The sequence below is a fragment of the Benincasa hispida genome, chromosome 8 (assembly GCF_009727055.1).
Source record: "Benincasa hispida cultivar B227 chromosome 8, ASM972705v1, whole genome shotgun sequence".
Classification (NCBI taxonomy): domain Eukaryota; kingdom Viridiplantae; phylum Streptophyta; class Magnoliopsida; order Cucurbitales; family Cucurbitaceae; genus Benincasa; species Benincasa hispida.
The window spans coordinates 12,417,138-12,439,478 of record NC_052356.1 but is presented as its reverse complement, the minus strand read 5'-3'; the positions used below and the strand labels follow the sequence as shown (position 1 = coordinate 12,439,478).

The following is a 22,341-nucleotide window of genomic DNA, read 5'->3' as shown; positions in this document are numbered from 1 at the left end:
GTGTTAAACCGCATAAATCTTATCAATTCATCGCATGTTACTAATACATCAATGGGAAATGCTATTAGAATTTTATGAACAAAAATTATGTTTGTATTTAATTTAAAAAATTAAGCATGGAAATCTTATATAATTTTAATAGATTAATTCATTAAGCAATAAATATCATTCAATATATTGATAAAAATTAATTAATTAAGAATCAATAATAATTTTAATAATAAATATTTAAAAATTAAGTAATTTATAATTAAGATTAACCACTAAGGAATGTCATATTATTTATAATCTAATACTTAATCATTTTTATAATTAATTAAGTTCAACATGAATAGTTTCGAATTTAATTAAATAATCTAAGAAAATGTATTTTAATAAACAATATATTATATAAAAAATAAAAATGAGATAAAAATATGATATATTAATAGAGAATACTTAAAAAAAAATTATAAGTGTGATATGTTGATAATGAAGAAGTAATATAAATTAATCACAGGATTATAAATAATCAATAATGATTATATGTTCGTTCGTAGAGAATGATCAAATTAAAATTAGTCTCAATAAATAATTGATTGATTATTAAAAAATAAAATAATAAAATATTATTATTGAAATATGAATTTTTTAGTAACTAAATTTAACTAATCTTAGTTTACTAATTAAATATATTTAAGATATTGTTAGTTAATTAATTAATATATATATATTTTTTAAAAAAGTAATTGCATTCAAATTTTATTGTAAAAGTAAGTTAAGTAAATATTTTAATAGATTATTGTTGATTTATTGAAATAAATATTCATATTAATTTTGTTAAACTAGTATCAACGAATTAATTATATTCCAAATAAAATTATATATAAAATAAACAGAAAATTCCAGAAAACCCTTATGATTTTACACTTTCCATACAAAGTGTTTGATTTTACATAGGCCTCTCCAAACCTCTGTCATCTAATTATTACTGGGAGTTGCATCAGTAATTTTTGAATTGATAAAAAGTTTTGTATCCACTTGTAATTGAATGGGTGCCTTTCCTGTCATAATGTCAAATGAGTTGATCTTCAATATTAAGTAGGAATGCTTCTCATAATATCAACATCTTCCTTCACAAAAGCTTTATTTAGTAGCAAACACAAAATTTCCCAGTAGATTTTCTTGTGGTTAGGAGTAGAAGCCTACCAAAATCTTGCAAAAAAGCTTGATATAAAATGAGAATATTTGACCAACACTTTTAATCAGAATTTCTTTACCAACAATTGAAAACATCTCTTGCTTCCAGCCTTGAAAAACTTTGCAAACCTTTTCAGAAAACTCTGATGGGAGACCTAAATAAGAACCCAAATTAGCAACATGATTTACACCAAACAACATGCTAAGAAAACCTCCATGGTCTTCATTTATGTTTGTAGTAAACAAAATGGCTAATTTTGAAACATTTATACACTTCACAGAGGCTTGGTCAGATTTCTTAAGTTTAGTAATTCTAACTCATTAGCCTTATAAAAAGAAGGCTATCATCTATGTATAAAATGTGAGATATCGAGGAGATAAACCAGTAAACAAATGGAGGACTTCATTCACTGACTCCTTGATCGCCATTTGAATGATCAAAATAAGGTCACTAGAAGAAATTCGGGCTTTAATGTCAGTTTTAAACCGACATTAAAGATAGTGTTATTAAAGCTCTTTAATGTCGGTTTCGACATTAAAGGGCCTCAATAACACAGCCTTCAAGGTCGGTTGTAACTGACATTGAAGACCTTCAGTGAAATTTCCAACCGACATTAAAGCCTGTGTTTTTTTTTTAATTCCTAACCGACATTGAAGTCCGAATCTGTCCGTTTTTTTTTTAATTTCGTTGTCGAATCCATTTTTTTGGTCAAAAAGTATAACATGACACATCATCATCGAACGTTGTGGCTATGACATATTATTCATGTATGGATTGTAAATATATTACATTTAATCCACAAATTCTGCTATAAAATTATAATTTAAAAGGCCGTACAATAATTCAGGCCTTGAAAACACAAATTACAAGTAATACAAACATTATAATTTTTCAAACACTATGAGTTTACTGTCCCTCTCCACTTGGTAAGTATGGATCCCTTCATAATTCTTCTTGAACAGACAGACCCCTCCAGCTTCAGTAGTGTCTAGTTATAGGCATCTTTGTCTGACCACTGTTGTTCAAAGGATCACAAACAAAAAAGGTTTAAGACAAAGGATTGAAAGTGAAAATATGATAAGAATTTATATTCAACTAACCTTGTTTATTGGGAATGAGCATAAATGGTACATTCAAGGCAAAATTCTTGTAGTGATTGTGTTGGATCTAGAGTTCCCCAAGAAAAAGCATAAAGAGGTTGTGATACCAAATCTTTACTCCTTTGTTGCACCTGCAAAATAAGAAAACTGAATAGTTCAATAAATGAGAGAATCTTCAAAGAAACACACTCCCAAAAATATTTCACAACCACTTGTTCTCAACAGAACTATCAGAATTCCCAAAAAATGAATATTCAAGAACACATACATCAATAAGCAAATTTAGCTCACAACGTACTTTAAATCTCAAAAGTTGTAACAAAAACTACTATAGTGCATGAATAACCCACGAACTACCATAATGCAATCCACAAAATCAAGCACTTTGAATCACATCTAAACTACAAATAATAGTACCCATGAGTCATAAACGGGTGTTACATTCTAATCCAATATGGTCCAAAGAGAAATAAGCACACCATAACTTCTCAAACAGGAATTTCCATATCATTAGTCACTTGAAAATACTTAGAAATTGTGCTTAAAACTGCAAGCATTCAAAAATGCATTTACCATGAACAATTTTTACGTGAATTCCTTGTTGTTGCAAGAAATCCATCTCCTCCCCACCCCTTCCAAACACCTAAAAAATATACAAACAACACCATTAAAAGTATATGGTAGAGGAAGAGATTGAGAGAATACAAATGTGAGGTAACTTCAATCAACATGAAGGCTTGAATTTTTATTGCATGTTATCCATTAGGATCTTTTATTAAAGTTGGCCCCCCTTCCATAAACCGAAATGTAACCATGAGAAAAAAAACTACACCACCAATGAAGAAAATGATATTGCTTCTTCAAATGCCACCAAAAAAGGTTAAAACAGCAAATAGAACAAGCATTGATAGTAAACAACTATCAATGCTTGTTGCTATGGGAATTCCACCCAACATCCGTACGCCTCTTCTATGGGAATGCCACCCTTCAATGATTATTTATGTTAATATGAAGTTGAATCTTTTGACGTCCCAAAATTCAGGTCAAATACTCGTTGACTTATTCTACAACCATAAACGAGTTGATGGTACATTGATAAGAATAATTTAGAGAGGAGATTGTACCACTAACCCAAAATTGGGGTCTAAAATGAAATTTGCCCCACCTTTTAAAATGTTAATTTTTGACCTTTTGCTTGCATCATCGACAGAATTTACCGAAATGAGACCTTATTGTGTTCGCATGTTGGGATCTCAACTCTAGACTCATTCTTTACTCTTGCTACTCATTCCTTTACTTTCAATTTTGTAACTTTGTTATTCACTTTCTTTTAATACAAAGAGTGAAGCAAAAAGCAAGAGCTAAGAAAAAAGAGCAAGAGCAAGAGCAAGAACGAGTTGTAAGAGAAACTAAAGAGAGAGTGAAGTGAGAAAACCTAAACCCTAAGGAATGTGTAGCAAATAGTGAGAGTGAGACCACAATCTGCGTGCACAATGGTTCGTTTTGGTATTTTCGTGGTAATATGATGTAGGCAACAGATCAAGAAAACTTAAGTAAAAGTGGGGCATATTCTATTTTGGGCCCAAATTTTGGGTCAAAAACCCTAATTTAGACACCCACTTAAATGGAAAGAGTATTAAAAGTTAAAACATATATAAGGTAGAAACAAAAAGAAGAGTAATCCTGATACTTGAAGTCTATTAACAATGCATATGAACTATAACACTATTATTTGCAGCAGCTAGCTAATCCACCCTGAATCCAAGTAGTGAATACAAGATGAAGAGAAAGTAGAACAATAGAGAATGGTACTTAATATCAAAGCTTATCAATACAAAGCCTAGGATTCAATTGTCTTATATCTTATATATTTCATCCAACAAAACCAAGATATACAAAGAGGAGAAAACTGAGAGGAGATGGAAGAAAAAAATTGCTTCAAATTAAAGAGATGGATATAAAGAGATGTTACATGAGAAGGAGGCTTAAGCCCACCATGGATTCTTGCCAGTTCTAAAATCTGTTTCGACCCACGGGACGAACACTACTTTCCCGTCGTCTACATCAGCATGAACCAATGCAAAAGACTGTCCCAACAAAGAAAATTTCAACTCTATTTAGTTACCACTAATCAACACATAATCTTACAGTTAGTAGATGAAGCTTGTTGCTTGTTGCTTCAAATGACTTGGAAGCAAAAGGAAAAACGCTTTGAGAAGTATTACCAGAGGTGCAGGTCCTCTGACGACCCTGCCTTGATTATTGTATTGGGATCCATGGCAAGGACAGATGAATTTGTTCTCAGCTGCATTCCATGGCACGACGCATCCGAGGTGAGTGCAAACTGCGTTGATTCCATACGTCGCAAGTGTTTTATCCTTCTCGACTACAAGGTAGGTAAGGTCTCCCTGAAATCCATCATCACCAGTTTGCCTTTAAATACACAATATTATTTGTTCATCTCCAAGTATCACAACACATATAGAAATTAACCTAATACATCTGCAATCACTGCATTTCCATTATATGATAGCAAATCGTGAATTTTTCCATCTAGTTTTCCAATTTGAATACTTTGATTACATTCTTTTCAAAAAGATGCTAATTTCATTGGGAAATGATCAATAATCATGTTTCTACTTTGAAGTTAAATAAAGATGTGAAACAGAGAAACATAAGGTGTTTGAGAAGCAACAAGGGCTGGCAGCAGGGTGCTAGTAGCTGTTTAGAGTATTTAAAGCAAAGTTAGAGAGTTAGAGTACCTTCAAGCCCTGTATGAGGGTTCGGTCTCCAGGGTCGTGTGCTTTCAGCCATTCATCTGCAAGAACATCATTTCCGAGAGCATCCTTGGCAACAACTCCACCACCAGCACCTCCAGTACTGAAATTGTGTACGTAAAAGATTCAAAAGGTTACCAGATGAACAATCAAAATGCAGCTAGTACAGAATCTCAGTTCTTGAAATCAATATTACACAACACAAATAATAATAAATAAACAACTATCAAAGCCAAAAACTAGCATTGATAGCATCAGAAACAAGTGATGTGTGCCCTAAATATTTTAACACCAAAATCTTAGCATCTTCGAATTGATTCAATGGCACAAGGGTTGTGATTGTGAATCATATTCTATGGATGAATTTGTTATGCCCTCTATCCAGAACCTCCTTGTACTCGTGCGAGCGATATCATATGAGAGTGTATGAACAGACAAATATAAGTTGTATTAATATAATCAATTTATAAATAACGAAAGAAATGAACTCAACCCATAAATAACTACCATAGTTGGACAATCGTCATTGTAATGATCCCAAATTTCAATGCTAAACTAAGAACATTACCATATTTTAACCTACAACTAACTTTATAACTCTTATGTTTTAAAATAATTTCGGCAAAAAATGATACCTAAGAAGTTCCACTACCATAAACCACTCAATGGAAGTCATAAACAACTAAGCTTGAAGAGGACAAAAAAAGCTTGCAAGAGAATGGTTTTGTATTACTAAGAGCACAAATAGAGATGAGTGTAGAGTGTAAAATTTAACACCGCTAACTAAGAATTGCTAATCCAGACCAAACTTCACAGGCTAAAATACATCATCAGCATGTGATCTTAAGAAAATTAATAGTTACCTTCCTATTGTTCCTCCAGAACTACTTCATACTTATAAACTGGTTGTGCTGCCCATGCAAAGTATCCATCAGCCATACGAAGTTAAAGATTAAAAATTCCATCTAAAGTAAATATGCTTAAAAACAAAGCTTCACCAGACAAATACTTTAAATAAACAAAGTCTGATGCATAACTGCGGTTGTAAGAATAGAGAATCAGTAAAGGGTGGTTGAAACTAAGAAGTGAAAAATGAGGTGCAATTTTCAAACAGTGTGATGCATAACTGCGGTTGTAAGAACAGAGAGAAAACAAAAATTAAAAGCAGTTTTGGACATGAAATATTTTTCCATAAATATTAAGTTTCATTAAATGACGATCAACAGTGTAAAATAAAAAAAAAAAGGGGGAGCTATCCAAATATAATTAGTTTTCTTTCTTTTCTTTTGAAATGTTTGCTTGTATTTTCTCTTATAAGAAGTATTGAATATAAATTATGAAAGAATGAACCATAAGTTTCTTCCAGCCTTGTACTTCTACAATCTTCATCGAACAAGTATATCCAATCCTGTTGTCGACTTCAATATTTTAGATCTCCGTGTTCGGTTTGTAAAAGATTGTAAAAACTTATGAGGGACTTTTTATGGGATTGGAAAAATCTGTCTAACCTACAAGAAGCAACACAAATTCACATATTCGACCATGTAAATCTACCCTTATCTAGAGTGAAATCTAAGATGTTGAGATGACGACAAAACATAAAACCATAAAAAGCTTTCACAAATCTATGTAACAAGTATTGTATACATTGAGAAACAAAGAGAATTCGTACTATCATATTCCAATAAATTAATAGGTTAAGTAGAAGAATACATTTAATGACGTCGTGATGGAGTTTACAGTAGAAGACTCTCCAATACCACAACAAAGAATAAAGGTCAATAGAGCTAGAAGAACTGGAGCCAGTACATTAATAGAGAAAACTCCGAACAATTTTTGCCCATTTCTAAGCCAATTTGGAATATTATCTTTGAAAAGGAGAAAGATCTCAAGAAATGAGATAATATAATCAGTTAAGCTTCGTGTTATGGAATATTTGTCATTCAATGAAGGATATGCCACCATAGAGTTTATATAGGTTTCAAAAGAAAATTCTTTCTTCAGACGCATTGTTATGAAAATTATATGGGAAGACAAACAACTGATGACATTAAAACTTTCCATATTTTGTTCCATGGTTATGAAGCGACCTATGATTCAATTAGACTTGGAGTAAGTTTTAAGAAAATGGTTGTGAATGAAGTTTGAAAAATATGTGAGACCAAGCAACTGGGATTCTGTAAAATCCAAATTACTTGAGCAGACACTTCATTCCAAGAATACTACTTTAATTAAAAGATTTTTGTCATTTCTCAAATATATCTAAGATAACGAGTTCAATTCCTTCCTCCTATCCAGGCCCCTAGTAGAAAAGAAATGAGATGCCGATTTAAAAAAAAAAAAATAGTTCTTGTCTGTAACTATAACTCTCACATTATAATTGGGAGAATTGCACTTAAGAAATCGATATAGACACGGTTAATCACAATCACAAAATGAGGACACTCAAACTCACACATAATCGATGTTATAATCTGAATCAGGTGCAATCGAGAAACAAAGAAAACTGAAACCCACATGCCAGAATTCAATCAAATCCTCAGAAGGAAACAAAAAGACCACGAGAAGACAATATTTCATTCAATGAAGGATATGCCACCATAGAGTTTTCAATGATAAAATTAGATCTGTCCAAATCCAAAACATCGAAAGCTCACCAAAATCTGAGTCACTAGGGACAGACGACACTAAGGACGGACGACGGGCGATCATGGATGGACGACAACCATCTAATTCGAACGGCCAAACTTGGACAACGGTAAGAGAGAGCCTTTTGGATGGAGGGTTTGGGGAGAAAATGTGCACGGCGCGTTCGAACGGGGGGTTGGGGGGGGGGGGGAATGAAGCGGGAAATGAAAAAAATCAGGGGGAGAAGAAAATTGATTTGTGTGTGTGTTTTTTTTTTTTTAAAAAAAAGCAGTCCTTTAATGTCGGTTTAAAACCGACATTAAAGGTACCCCTACAATGTCAGTTTAAAACCGACATTAAAGATCCATTTTTTTTTTAAAAAAAAAAACCCCGACATTATACATCCAATTTCACTTTTTCCAACCGACATTAAAGGCCAAAATTCTTATAGTGGGTAAAGCTTGAAGATAAGTTTTGTACTCTATTAATTTCTTAGTCCCTTTAGTCGGGTAGGTACCTGCCAGTCTTTCGACCATATCCCTCTAAGAATCGTATGTGCGGGTCTCCTCACAAGCGACTCACACCCACCCAACATTCATTCACAAATCAATCCTACAGTAAAATCAATCCTATAGGTAGCGTCGTCTGTCATACCGTTGACTCGAGATCTATTCATTGAATTTACTTTCTTAGATTTCTTCTATAGGCTCATTCCTTTTTTTCCCCCAAGAATTAATGCATGTCCCTATACTTCATAGGGTCTTTTCTAATAAAACATTCATTAACTGCTTTTTGGATCATAAAAGAGAATCTTTCTGTTATAAAAAAGAACTGGAAATTTAACTGTGAAAATGCACTTCATAATCAAGGCTATCAACTTAGAGTCAAGGCTATCAATTTAGGGTCAAACCCCAACTCAAATATCACTCTTTTTAAAAAGGACCCCTTCATTCTATTGTAGGCGTTGCTTAAATCCAATCTAATGGGTTCAACACCTCTTCTACCCTTAGCTTTCTTCTTAAGAAAATGAAGGTGCTCGTGACCTATAGTAACATTATCTAAGATGGATCTTCCTAGTAGGGTGCACACAGGTTGAATTGGATTGGATTGAGGGTATTTTTTGGACCAAGTCGAAAATTTGGGTTGATTGAGTTGGCAACCCAAAACACCCGAATAAAATCTCCAACCTAACCTAATCCAACTCTTAAATTTCGCGGGTTGGAGTGGATTAGGTTGTTTGGTTATCACTTATTTTTTTTCTTATTATACGTAGATTATTTACAATGCATGACTAATAACTAAAATCTCATACAATTCAAATGTTAAAAACCAAATATCTATGATATTTATTACAAACTTTCATCACAACAATTTAAAAAAAATTAAAATTCATAAATTTATTAACCCAAAGTAGTCAAACTTTAAATAAAGGTAAATATATATATAGGGTTAGGTTGGGTCAACCCGAATTTTTATTTAGCCAACCCGATACCCAATCCAATCTAACGAAAATAGAAAAAGTTCAACCCAACTCAACCCAAGAACAAAACTAACCTAATCCAACCCTTATAGTTTGGGCTGAGTAGTCCAAGATGGTTAAGTTATCATGTTTTTTTAACATCCGTATTTCCTTGAATAAAGGCTAATCTGGAAGCTAAAATAATTTTCTCCAAAAAAAATTTTCAACCGATAAGCAATCACCTTAGACATAATTTTGTAACTAACATTACATAAGTTAATTGGCATGACATTACTACAAATTTGGCATTTCTTGATGGACAAAAAACATAAAAAATATCTACGTTGATGGCCAAAAAACGTCAAGTAAGCCAACATCAAGAAAGTCTGACCATCAAGAAAACTACTTTTCTTGACGGCCAAAAAATATCACCAGATACCCTTTCTTAACGTTTTTAGCCATCAAGAAAGGATACCTTGACGTTTTTTGCCCATCAATTATATGGAGAAAACCGTCAAGATAAAGCTTTTTTTTTTTATATACTTTTTGAACGTCAAAGTAAGATAATATTCATTTTTTGGCTATCAACTATTTGGTAAAAAAAACCTTCAAGAAAAATACTTTTCTCGATACTTTTCAAACGTCAAAGTAAGATAAATATTGAAATTTTTGTCCATCAACTATTTTTTAAAAACTGTCAAGAATGGCCTTTTTATTGACATTTTTTGCTTGTTAAGAAAACTATACCATATATTTTTTATTGACGATTTTTATTGTCAACTGTACACTTTTGTTGATGTTTTTAATCCCTCAACTATACCTTTTTTTTTTTAAAGAAGATTTGGGTCATTAAGACCCCTCATATATGCAACCTGTAATCAACCCCAAACAAGCTTTTAACCTGAAATTTACATTTACACCAAGAAGTAACTCAGTTACCAAACATGTACTTTATACATAAACAACAAAATATGCAAAATCACTTACATACAACACAAACCAACTTCAAACAACTCCTGCAAAATACCAACAATTACAAAACCAGTTAAAAGTAACTACTTAACTCCAACAACTACATAACTTCTTCACACCGATAACTATACAGATCTCTTGCAAGCCACCAACTACACAACCCCAAAATTTCAACAACACATATCTTAATTGATAGCATCAGACTATCTTATTGTAATAAGTATCATATTTAATAAACTTACTATCCAACGAATGAACAAAAAAAGCTTCATTGATTAACAAGTAAAATAACGTTTCTACAAACGATTAGTAACTAAAAATCTGATCATATAAGACCTATCCCTTCCAAAATTGTCATCGTATCACATATTCTAAACCTATACATACTAAACTATTGATGCATTGTTATAACAAATGTGCATCATATGTAGCGTCCTACAAAGTCAAAATACTCAACTCTCACTGCATCTAGTTCCAATTGACTGTAAGGTTTTTGTTTCGTGAACTGCAAATGAACAAAGTAAATGTAATTTATTGACAAAATTGTATTAAATGTAAAAATTATAGTAACAAAAGATAGTGTAAAAAAATGCATATCACATTTGTAATTATTTCCTCCTATGTGTTACTATGTCGCACATGAACTTCATAACATAGTACCTATGTAATACATAGTATCTATGTGTTACTATGTCACATATGAACTTCATAACATAGTACCTATGTAATACCAAAGTCCTCACAAAATTCCTTAGGTTGAGAGATGAACTCAGAATTTAAGCCTTGGAAGGAAAATTTTGGCTAAGTACCTAAACTATGCCTTGAAGGAAGAAAAATTTCTAAGTGTTGGAGGCAAAGTAGATTGGAGTAAAAAATTTGGCTAAGTGACCAAACTATGCAATGAGAATGAGAGTTGGATTCATAGCATAGGAGAGAATGGAGAATCTTGGCTAAGATTAACTCATAGCATAATTTTTGAAGTAGATCATAACATAGGCAAAAAATCATAGCATAGTTGATAGCATAGTTGACTAAGTCATAGCATAGTGGAGTCAAAGCATAACATGGTGAGAATCCTACCATGTTGAGCGCATAGTAGATGCATCCTAAAGGAAACTTTGGATAACTTTGGATGCATGAGAGATATTGGAAACTATGTTATGAGAAAGAAGAGACTACACCCACAAATAGGATTGATCTAAAGAAGTCTACCCTTCAGAGGAACTTTTGTTCTTGAAGAGTTTGTGGTTTATTTTTGTGGGTTTTCTTCAAAGGAGTGATTGATCCTCATTTTGATGATTCAAGTGCTTTATATAGAATCTATATGGTTAGATAATGACCAAAATTCATGCTCAACGAAACCATAGTTGATTTTGAGGTCAAAGAACGACTTGGAAGCGAAAAACCAACAAAACTTGAATTGCAGTAGAAAATCCCATTTTTCTGTATTAGGGCAAGCGATGCGGAGCACATCATTTTGGGCGATGCAGGTGCAACGAAGTCAAATTTCTGCATAAAAGCTCATATGATCAATCCAATCACTAAAAACATACTTTAGCTAGTCAAAAGACTCATACTTAGCCATTTTATCCAATTTAGGGCATCATAAGGTCAAAAAATCACATAAATTATTATTTTACTAAAAAGTAATAAAATAGATGGTAAAAATATACACCTTTTGATATCCATCACATATACAACATTTTTTTTCTTTAATCCCTTATTTTTAAATTTATGTTTTTAAATTACCTACAAATCAAACCCATGAATATTAGCCATAGAGATATGAAATAAATTTGAAACTTTGTGATTGTGTGACTAAAATATTTATAGAACCAAGTACCTTACTGTACATATGTTGTTTATTGGACTACATATGATTTAAACATGGCGATAAACATTTTAACAAATATTGAAAAAAATTAAATATTTGTTGATATTTGTTAAAATGTTTATCGCCGTGTTTAAAGCATATATAATCTAATAAACACAGTGATAAACATTTTAACAAATATTGGAAAAAAAATGTCTTGCTTATTCAAGAAGGTAAAATTGTTGCCAATAAAAACGTAGCTCAACTGGCATACTGTTCATACTATCAACTTCGTGGTTTGTTTACTTTGGTTTGAATTATAATTCAAGATTTATAAAAGTGGTGTATATTTGGACCATTTAATTGTTAATTTGACTCAGTAAAGTTAGATAAACATTACATTAATGCCTTGGAAACACTGTTCATGCTACAATTAAAACTCTTATATTATTGAGAATTTAATTATAATTTTTGGTGTTTCTCAATATTATAATATGAATTAACTATACTATTATTATTTCAAATTTATTTACACTTTTCTAGTCATCCTCTCATTATTATAGTGTCTACTATTTTCTACCTAAACTAAAATAGTCTGCATCTTAAAACTCTAATTATTATGACTACAGACTATAATAACTATCGACTATAATAACCAATTCAATATCCCAATTCAATATCGACTAATAACTTTCATTTTCTTCAATTTAAGCTTCGACTATACCGTCACAATACTACTAATTATTAATGGTGTCGTGACGCTCTCGGCCCTACTATGTAAGCTTTCTTTCCACTTTTAGGTCATCATCAACTAATCTTTTAGTCCCCATTCCTAATTATTGTATCCTTTCCACTATTTTTATGGAATCCTTGGGTGTTTCTATTGTAATTCATATGGAATTAGAGCCAATTTCGATATGATCGGCTAAGGGGAGTTTTCTACTAATTTGGAAGGTGTACTGCAGAATCCAGTTGCTAATTTTGTGTGTAACGATTTAAATTTGTATTTATTTGAATACAAACTTCCTTTAATTCTTCGTTAATTGTATTAACTTGATTTTATCAATTGATTTGACGCATTAATTATGAATTCAGTTTAACTTTACCAAAAAAAAAACGATTTATGATATGTAATTGCTAGAGTGTCAATTGCCGAGTAGCATGATTTGATTTATGCATGCATGTTCATTAATTAGCTATTCCAACAGGCTACAGTTGTTTTCCGTATTTTATGTTGATTTCAACTTAACTCTAAACTTTCAGTTTTATCGATACCATCTATAACGATCCAAATTTAGGGGTACATGAATGGACCGATATCACATCCGAATGAGAGGGATTCTGAGGATATGAAAGTATGGTTAAAAAGAGTCTAGTTACTACCTATACCAACAAGGTGTACATTCCTTTTTAGTGGCTCAATCATAAAAACTTCAAAGTTAAGCGTGTTTAGCTTGGAGCAATCCTATATTGGAAGACCCGTGTTGGTATTTTCACTTCAAGAAACATTCAAGACAATTGAGGATGACGTAGCTAGGTCGTAACCTCAAACTTGGAAAATTATATTAATTTATTGATACGACTAGTCAAGTTTAGGATTAAAAATGAACTTTTTTGAAGAAAAAGAATATTACTATTCCCTATTTTTTTAATCCCATAATACATGTGTAGTTAGAAAAAAGATAGACATTCCATATTTCATAAGAAAAAAACTTATATAATATACATACATTTGTGTTAGAAACGATTCAAATACGTATTTCATAAGACAAATGGATAATTTTCCTTTCAAACATTCATTATCAATTTTAGACTTAATGTTGCTAAAATTCATCGTCATGTTTATGAATGGTGACACATATAAATGCTTTAAGCAGACAGAACATACATACTCTGACCTATAATTTGACGTAAAATGTCATAAAAAAATTCAAAACCATTGATGAAATATTTGTTTCTTATACATGGAATCATACATTCTACAAATGTGAAAGTATGTTGTGAGTTGATCTTATGAAAAAATAATATTTTGTCTAACAAATTTTAAATTAACATCTCAATTGAGGGTTGAAAATCGAGAAAAAAAAAAAAATTAAGCAAACAAAAACATGCAAAAAAAAAAAAAACAGACTTCTTTAGATTACAAAAAAAACTGCACTATATATTACTTTAATAATATAACTAAACTCATACAAACTTTTTGACTCAACTTTATACTTCAAACACAAACTATTTAATTCCATAGATAATTAATTCGCGTGTCAAGCACTCATTAATAAATTAAAATATTTATTATTTATATTATATTTACATCAATGATTTATTATTATTCTTTTTACGTTCACTTGATTTTTTTACTATTACAACATCGATGTGAAAATTTGATGAAAATTTAATAGCCCGTCCACCACATTTTGTATGTATTTTTCTTCTCTTTACGTAAATTGAAAGTTCTTCTCGTTCCAAGTATAAGTGAATTCTTCAGTATAGTAATATTTGAGGAAAAATCTAAATCTTACATTGTTAAACAAATAAAAACAAGAACTTCATAAACAAAGGGAAATGTAGTTGTTAATCTAGATTTGATCTACTTTAACTCAGCCTACTAAAAAAGCTTTGCAACCTCTATGATAATGAACAGTATGTTTGGGAACAAGAAGACAAGATTGTGATGCTCAAATGCTAGCTGCTTCTTCTAATAGTGAATATCTTTCAAGTATTGCAACAGTCTGCTCCTTTGCACTGCAAATGTATAATCAAACAAAAATAATCACTTCTAATTTGCTTCATGCTTTTGTTTCCAAAATTTTGATGATGATGATGGTTCAATTTATCTAAACAACTGCAAAGCAGTTCCAGCTACTGAAGTTTGAGCTGTGATTTAATGTAATCTTTGTCATTAGCATTATCAAAACAAACAATGATGATGTGGTATGGTTATTAAACAAACTTTGATATATTTGACACAATAATCAAAAAATAAAATAGATTTTACATTTAGCTTTAAAAGAAAGTACGTTCCACGTTATTTAAACTTGTCGAACTATCTACTTTCTTCTACAATTTATTTATCACATCATGGAAAATCAACCAACATTTATGCAATGGCAATAAATGAACCATGCTAAACACGAAAGGGACACTAAATTTCTAAGCCCTATTTGGTAATCATTTGGTTTTTTAAAATAAGTGTATTTCCTCTCAATTTCTTACTTTTTTATCTTTCATAAGTAAAAGAGTTGAATTTTTAGCCAAATTCCAAAAACAAAAACAAGTTTTTTAAAACTATTTTTTTTAGTTTCAAAACTTGGTTTGGTTTTTTAAAACATTGGTTGAAAGTAGATAACAAAACAAGAAATTTAAAGGTGGTAGGGATGTTTATAGACTCCATTTTCAAAAATTAAAAACAAAAACCAAATGGTTAACAAACGGAACCTAATTGCTCACAACTTCAGTATAATAGGACAAACGACAAAGCCATTGCAAGAGGAGACTATTTTCACTTCTTAAGGTAAATCGAAGAATCACAAGAATAAATGTACCTTCCAGCTCTGAGAATCTTATATGTGCCTCGCTCGGTGAGGTCAATGATCGTCGAGCCTGCGCGTCCAGCAGGAAGAACACCACCATCGTATACATAAGCACAGTGTTGCCATAGGTTTTCAAAGTCATTAACACAAACACTGCTTGGTTGTCCACTTAAATTAGCACTTGTAAGGGCCAATGCCGTCTCTGATCTACGAGAAATAAGCCGAATAAAGTCAGCATCAGGTACCCGGACTCCTATACTATCCAATCCAGGGTTTAAAGACTTCTCAAGAATACTTGCCTCACCTGCAAAATACCTAAATGTAAAAAACTCAGACTACGGGAAGGTTAGAGACTAAAATGTAAATGTACATAATCTCAGATATGCAAGTGCAACATGGGGTAAATATTTACAGTACAATCCATTAGCAAGGGATGTAAAAAATTAATATCCAAAAAGGGCACTTGAAATTGCCTTTTGAAGAAAATAGTTTTCTGCTAATTTCAGAAAAGAGAAAAGTTAATATGCAGGAAGCGGCAGCTCTCTAACATCCCTAGCTGCTTCTCACTTATAGAAATAGTATAGGCCACAAGTCACCAAGAAATGATACGGAATCAGGTGAAAAGAGCAGAATATCTGAAAGATTATCATAACCCACCCAACTGTTGTCAAGTACCCACGTATAGAAATAGTTCACAACTTTTTTCTTGGTTAAAAAACAATTTAAGTCCCTTAGCTTCATGGAAGGTACTTTTTCGTTTGTAACAATTTAGCCTATTTACTTTAAAATTTGTAACAATTTAATCCCTATCATGAAAAATATTGTTAAAGATTTAATGAGATTTCTTATAAATGTAGATTGATAAACGGATTAGATAATGCATGTGTCTAAAAAGACAGACTTCAACTCCTTGAATAAAAAATTGACACTTGATTTTGATAACATTTTTCAGAGTAGAAATTAGATTGTTAAAATCACATGATCTAAATTGTTATATACTAACTAAAGTTTATTGATTAAATTGCTACTTTAGTTTAAGGATTAGAAGTGTTTTTTAACCTATTTACTTTATTTCAACCAAATAATGCTCCTCAAGTTTAATTCTTCGAAATTACTTTCAACCTTAAACACATATTATTTACTATCTCAGCATAAACAAGCAGATTTCTAATACAAACCTCTTTTCAGTACAACAGTTACAGGCCCAGGAAGGAGAGAATCAAGCAAACCAGAAGGCAAATGGTCTGTTACAGCAAAACGAGTTATGTCAGAGACATCACCAACACAAATGGCGAGAGGGCTTGTAAGTTTACGTCCTTTAATTTCATAGATCCTATGGACTGCTTCAGAAGAACTGCAAAATTAATCCCCACAGAAACCACAGTTATATAAATGCAAAGTGCAACGTTATTAAGTTTAGAAATGGTTACTTTGTGCATATAATTTCACAAACAAAAAAAAACCCCTCTTCAATTTTGTCCAACTTTTTGCTTATGTGTTTTGAAAATGGATATTGTGTTACCCATCCTTTCTGGGAAAACACATCTCATGATTTAACAAAATTATAGAATCTTCTTCCTATAATTACATGAAAGAAGAGTGTTTTTAAAAACTTGAAAATTTTGTCCAAAATTGTGCGGTGCCTAATTGATACCCATTTTTAGATCCATAAGGCAAGTGAAATAATACATACTCAATGCAAAAAAATAAATAATAAAAAGGAAAAAGAGCCCACCACAATATTAGCCTAACAAAAAAGTATTTTGGAAAAACAAAAAAAAGAAAGAAAGAAAGGAAAGGCAGACAAACACAAAAACAAAAAGAGCTCTACTTGTTGTGCATAAGAGAGATAAATACAGAAATCCTTAGAAACTAAGGCCCAAACGAGGAACCCAAACCACATCTCTTCCTGGGCTCTTTTTTCACAAGACCTCTGTAATGCCCCAGATCCACGATCTGGGATTCAGATTTGCACCTAATGGCTCTAACATTCCCTTGCATCCCCTGCAACCTGGCCACACTATATACTTGTCTAAAACTGCTTCTAAGAGTGAAAATTGTCCCCACAAACTAACACGAGTCTTTTCAACATGCTTTATTCTCACTCACATGCTTCCTAAGAAACTTTCCAAAGGGTCACCCAACATAGAATTGCTCCAAGCTAAGCATGCTTAACTTTGGAGTTCCTATGACTGAGGCACTAAGCTACCGAAAAGAAAGGTGCACCTTGTTGATATAGGTAGTAGTTATGGATTCTTTTAAGCATTTCTTAACCATGTTTCCATATCCTCGAGATCCCTTCCAATCAGATGTGATCTCGATTCATTTATGTACCCCTCTGAAACTTGGACGTTAGCTCTCTGGCTCTTCCATTGGCTCTAAAGCTCTCTAAACCACTCGCAGTAGTCCCTGCCCAAACAAACCACTGGACCATCACCAAGGAAGAAATGCAAGGAATAGTACTATCATTCACAAATGACAGAAAACCCAAACAAAATGAGCCCATCTCCTCTTCCTACAAGCTCATAAAGAGAAGACATCCTCTCAAAAAGTCACCTGCAACAAAGATCTACCTTTACAAAACAATTATAACAAATGAAAATGAGGGGCCATCTCATCATTCATTTTCACCCATCCACCCAAGAACATTGTTGATCTACCAACTGTAATCCAACTTGCATTCCTTGGGACTAAACCAATCGAGTGTTGCATTATCATAGAACGAACAAACTTCTCACGATCCATTATTAATCAAAGACCAAGAATTAGAAGAGGGCTCGCTCCTCTAGCACCAAACTCGCTCTTTCAACCGCACCCTCCTTCACCGAACACCCTTCCCTTAGCAAAGCAGATTCTTTAACCATCTTCTCAAAACAAAAAGATGTCCAAGTGATGAGAGAATGAAAATGACATCGAAAGGGTGGAGTAAGGTTCAAACTGTACAACAAAGGTATTCCCAGTTTTTTCTTGAATATTCTCCACACATTTTTAATTCAAGACAACTTCTTCGAGAAAAGTTTCAAACTTGGAGTGTGATTAATTGTGTTATAACCGGGAGGAGAACAAACCTATTTATGGGCAAATACAAAACTAACAACTTAAAGATAAGCTACAGCCAGCCCATTAAAGCCTTACAACACAAAAACTGAAAACGGTAACAACACAGTAAAAATAACTAAATGACCCCTACATCAATTTTCCTCTATGCCTGTTGCAATAAAGAGCAAAGATCTTCCCATGAAGATTCTCTTAAGCTACCATGCAACATTTTCCTCTACTATTTGAAACTAGCTACACCCATACCAAAGCCTCTGAAAGACATCTTTTCCTGAAGAAGAGTCCCTTGCTTTGCATTAATCTAAATTCCAACCAAGCGATCTTTCACCCAAATCACCAAGTAACAGAACTAAAAAAGATGACCTCCCCCTATTGTTCCCCATCACCGCCCACCACATTCCTGCCAGATGACTACTTCCCAACCACATGAGACCTACCACCTGCTCTCCTAGGAAGCGAGTGTGAGACACGCACTCCTGGTCAAGACCTCTCACCAAAAACCTTTGTACTAAACAAGATCACAAATATCAATCTCCCCTCTTATGAAAGATCCATGTAACTATTGATAAGTGTGTTCCTCATTGGCAAAACAACAAACAGAAGGTTGTCACCTCAATTTCCGCAACAAAAAGAATAAGAACTCACAAAATAAGATTATATTACTATTGATAAGTGCATTCCTCAGTGGCAAAACAGCAAACAAAAGGTGTCAACTCAGTTTCCGCAACAAAAGGACTAAGAACTCAGAAAACAAGACAATTACACAAAAACCCATAACAGGAATGACATACCAAGCATCACAAGCGAGTCCATAGAGAGTATCAGTAGGGACCGCAATAACCTTCCCAGCTTTAAGAGCATCTGTAGCCTCTTGAGCAAAAGCTTCAGAGGCAGGACGAAGTGCTTGCAAACAATTCTCCACCCGCATACAACATTTTTCCAAACTCCATGTCGTTTTAGGAAAACTCACCCTTGATCCTCTATTTTGTTGCAAGAACGAAACTAACCCATAATTAGGAGAACCTAAAACGTAATAATCTATGTCAATACATGTTTCAATCCCACAATAATCGTATAAAACAGATAAAGCGTTGAAAGATTAAACCGAACCTAGGTGAGAAGAGGGAAAGGTCACAAACGTTCTGATCAGAGAGAGACTCTCAACCATTTTCGCCGGAAGTATGTTCATAGTGGTCTGTAGCAACCCCAAGCGGGGTTTTGAAGAAAGAGAACAACCTGTTTGGAAGGTCGGGATTGCGAAGGATTTGAAATCGAAACAATTGTACTGAGGAATTGAGAGATGGAGAGAGTTGCAAAAGACTTGAGTGTGAACGTCAACAAAAGAATGGTTGCGAGTAGCGGTAGAATACAGGGGCAGCGGCTGCCGCAGTTACCGGAGAGAAGATAGGAAGAGAAGGAAAACAAAGGTGATGGAGGCGTGCGATTGCAGTTATGAACTGCGACAGAGAGAGTCGTGGCGGCGCTCAGTTGCCGTAGAGATTGAGAAGAAGGAAGAGTCAGGTGGGGGAACAGATGAGTTAGGTCAAAGTCAAAGGAGTTACGGTTTTACTATTATTAGTAGGGATGATAGTTGGTTACACTAAGCGATTTTATAATGAATGCTTTCAAGTTGATGTCCAATAAAAATAAAACAAAATTAATGGATTGATTTTTATTTTATTCAGTTTATTATCGATTTAGTTTTCAATTTTTTGCATTTTCTGTTTTTATAGATTGAAATGCAACTTTTTTTTTTCCTTAGCACTTTCCTAAATAAAAAATATTTAGGCTCTATAGTATATGTGATCTTTATTCTAAACAACAAATATATATGCACCATAATTATCAAAATATACCTAATATCAAAGTTTATTTTAAAGGACATACATATAAATTCGGTTTTTTTCGATTTTGATTGATTTTTCCAATAAAAATTTGATCCAAAACCGATCCAAACCAATACTTTTTTATTTTCTCCAAATACAAACCAAGATGTCGAATGTTATACTAAAAATCCAAATCAAATCAATGGATCAGGGATCAATTTGTTTTTTGAGTTTTGAGTTTTTCATTGTACTCTTAATTATTTGGGCAAAATGTACTTTTTGTTGTAAAACAAAGGGAACAAACAAAGTAGGAAAGGGAAAAAGAACACAGAAGAAGAGATAGTAGAAAGTAAATGTATTGTATATTCAATTGTATCATTAGGTTGTGTTCACTGATAGTATAATAGGTACAACAATCAATAAGGATTGATTGTAAAGTTTTTGGCATTTGAAGTTGGTGTTCATAACATTTATATACCAACAAATTCACATTTAAAGTCTTGTCATTATGTTGTTTTGATAGGAATTTGTTTTAAATATCAACAAAAGCTTTTTCAAGAACTATAAACTTTAGTTGATAAAGGAAATTCATAGTATTCCTTGTGTTTAAGGGAATACCACAAGGAATACAACTCCATCATTGCGGATCCATTAAGAAATTTCATACAAAGTTTTAGGACCATGATGCTCATACAAGTGTGAAATTTATGGTATGTCAGTTTAGTAGGAATCTGTGCCTTCTTAAAGTAGACATAAAGTTTAAGTTTTCTATAGAAGAAGATAAATTTTTGTGTTACTCTATAAAACCTTTCTAGTTGTAGTTTAACATAAGGTTAGAAAGAGTAAAGTTCAATCTCTCTTGAATAAAGTTGCACTAGTTGGGTGGTAGCACCCAAAAAGTGCTACTTTGCTCAACTTAACTTAGGATTGTTATGTTATTTAATGTGTTAAATTCTTTATTTTATAGTATCAGGGATCTAAAAAGTAGAGTCGAGCGTTAGGGAGCAAATGAAGTTAAAGTGGATCAATTCGAAACCCCAATGAAACAACCAGATCAAACAGAAAAAGAAAAGACAAATTTGCCCCCAGGTGAGAGCGTCGTAGTGCTGTTGTGTTGCAGCATAGCGCAAAAGGCAAAATAGGAGATTTCAAGGTAGCGTCGTGGCATTGTCTTGTAGGTTGCGTCACTATGAATTTTTCAAGTGAAGAATAGCCCGCGTGCGCGCTAGCGTCGAGGCACTGTCTAAAGCGTCGCAACACTTACCTACTATTATAAAAGCTTAATTTTCCAATTTTAGGTCATTCATCTCCGGGGTTTTCAACCCTCATATGATATTCTCCTTTCCCTTTCTCCTTTTCTCTAGTTTTTTGAATTCTTGTGTGTGTTTTTTTATGATTGTAATCTTATTCGTGGACCAGTTTCGTGGTTAAGGTGAGTATGCTAGCTTAGGGCTAGGAGAAACTCATTGTTTGATTTTGAGGATTTAAGCTTAATACCATATTTCTTATTGAGTTTATGTGGTTCTTGGATGTATTTTATCTTTTATGCTTAGAATGTATGATTGGATTGATCACCCACTATATATTCTTTGTTAGGCTAGAGATTGACACACATCTAATTGAGTGTTAATTGCTAAGTAGTAAATCTCAAGCGTGCTTGTGTGTAATTTTAGGTTATTTAGAACGACTCTTCTACAACACTGTATAATTAGGATAATTCAAGTATGAAATCGATTAGTAAGTTAGACTATCCGCGTTGTTAATTGTCTTAGTGAAATTCTCTAGGGTCATTGTGGATGATTGAATTTTAAGGAAGCTTTTGAACTCAATCAATCGAGCATCTAGGTCAATTAAGCAATTAATTAATGCATTAGAACGCTTGAATCGACATTCCGAGCAAGTAGGTTAAACACACTAAATCATGAAGAATAATTTATAGAAAATCCTATAATCAATCAAATCATTGGGTAGATTCTATTCTCTAATCTAGGTTGGTTTT

The 22,341-nt window shown here is 32.7% G+C and overlaps 2 protein-coding genes across 3 annotated transcripts; both read right to left on the bottom strand.

Moving 5' to 3' along the window:
• Window positions 1-4,265: 4,265 nt before the first annotated feature.
• On the bottom strand, window positions 4,266-5,584 carry LOC120083924 (cytochrome b6-f complex iron-sulfur subunit, chloroplastic-like). The gene is made up of 4 exons (XM_039039830.1): window positions 5,565-5,584; window positions 5,043-5,160; window positions 4,506-4,688; window positions 4,266-4,367 (listed from the first exon to the last, which is right to left on the bottom strand). The coding sequence occupies exons 1-4, from the start codon at window positions 5,582-5,584 to the stop codon at window positions 4,266-4,268; spliced, it is 423 nt and encodes a 140-aa protein (XP_038895758.1).
• An 8,757-nt stretch (window positions 5,585-14,341) lies between these two features.
• LOC120082471 (yrdC domain-containing protein, mitochondrial) lies at window positions 14,342-20,094 on the bottom strand. Of its 2 annotated transcripts, XM_039037654.1 has the most exons (6): window positions 19,627-20,094; window positions 19,308-19,539; window positions 16,638-16,813; window positions 15,759-15,774; window positions 15,472-15,666; window positions 14,342-14,671 (listed from the first exon to the last, which is right to left on the bottom strand). In XM_039037654.1, the coding sequence occupies exons 1-6, from the start codon at window positions 19,703-19,705 to the stop codon at window positions 14,605-14,607; spliced, it is 765 nt and encodes a 254-aa protein (XP_038893582.1). In that variant the 5' UTR covers window positions 19,706-20,094; the 3' UTR covers window positions 14,342-14,604. The 2 variants fall into 2 exon arrangements, with proteins under 2 accessions (XP_038893582.1, XP_038893581.1); XM_039037653.1 differs by having other exon boundaries at window positions 15,472-15,763.
• Window positions 20,095-22,341: the final 2,247 nt, after the last annotated feature.

Coding starts and splice junctions, on each gene's coding strand:
- LOC120082471 (XM_039037653.1), bottom strand. CDS start 19,705: ATGAACATACTTCCGGCGAAAATGGTTGAGAGTCTCTCTCTGATCAGA. Junction 16,814..19,307: donor GGACTCGCTTGTGATGCTTG/GTATGTCATTCC, acceptor TTAATTTTGCAG/TTCTTCTGAAGCAGTCCATA. Junction 15,764..16,637: donor AACTGTTGTACTGAAAAGAG/GTTTGTATTAGA, acceptor GGTATTTTGCAG/GTGAGGCAAGTATTCTTGAG.
- LOC120083924 (XM_039039830.1), bottom strand. CDS start 5,584: ATGACGATTGTCCAACTATG. Junction 4,689..5,042: donor CCCTCATACAGGGCTTGAAG/GTACTCTAACTC, acceptor GATGGATTTCAG/GGAGACCTTACCTACCTTGT. Junction 4,368..4,505: donor TCAGAGGACCTGCACCTCTG/GTAATACTTCTC, acceptor TTGTTGGGACAG/TCTTTTGCATTGGTTCATGC.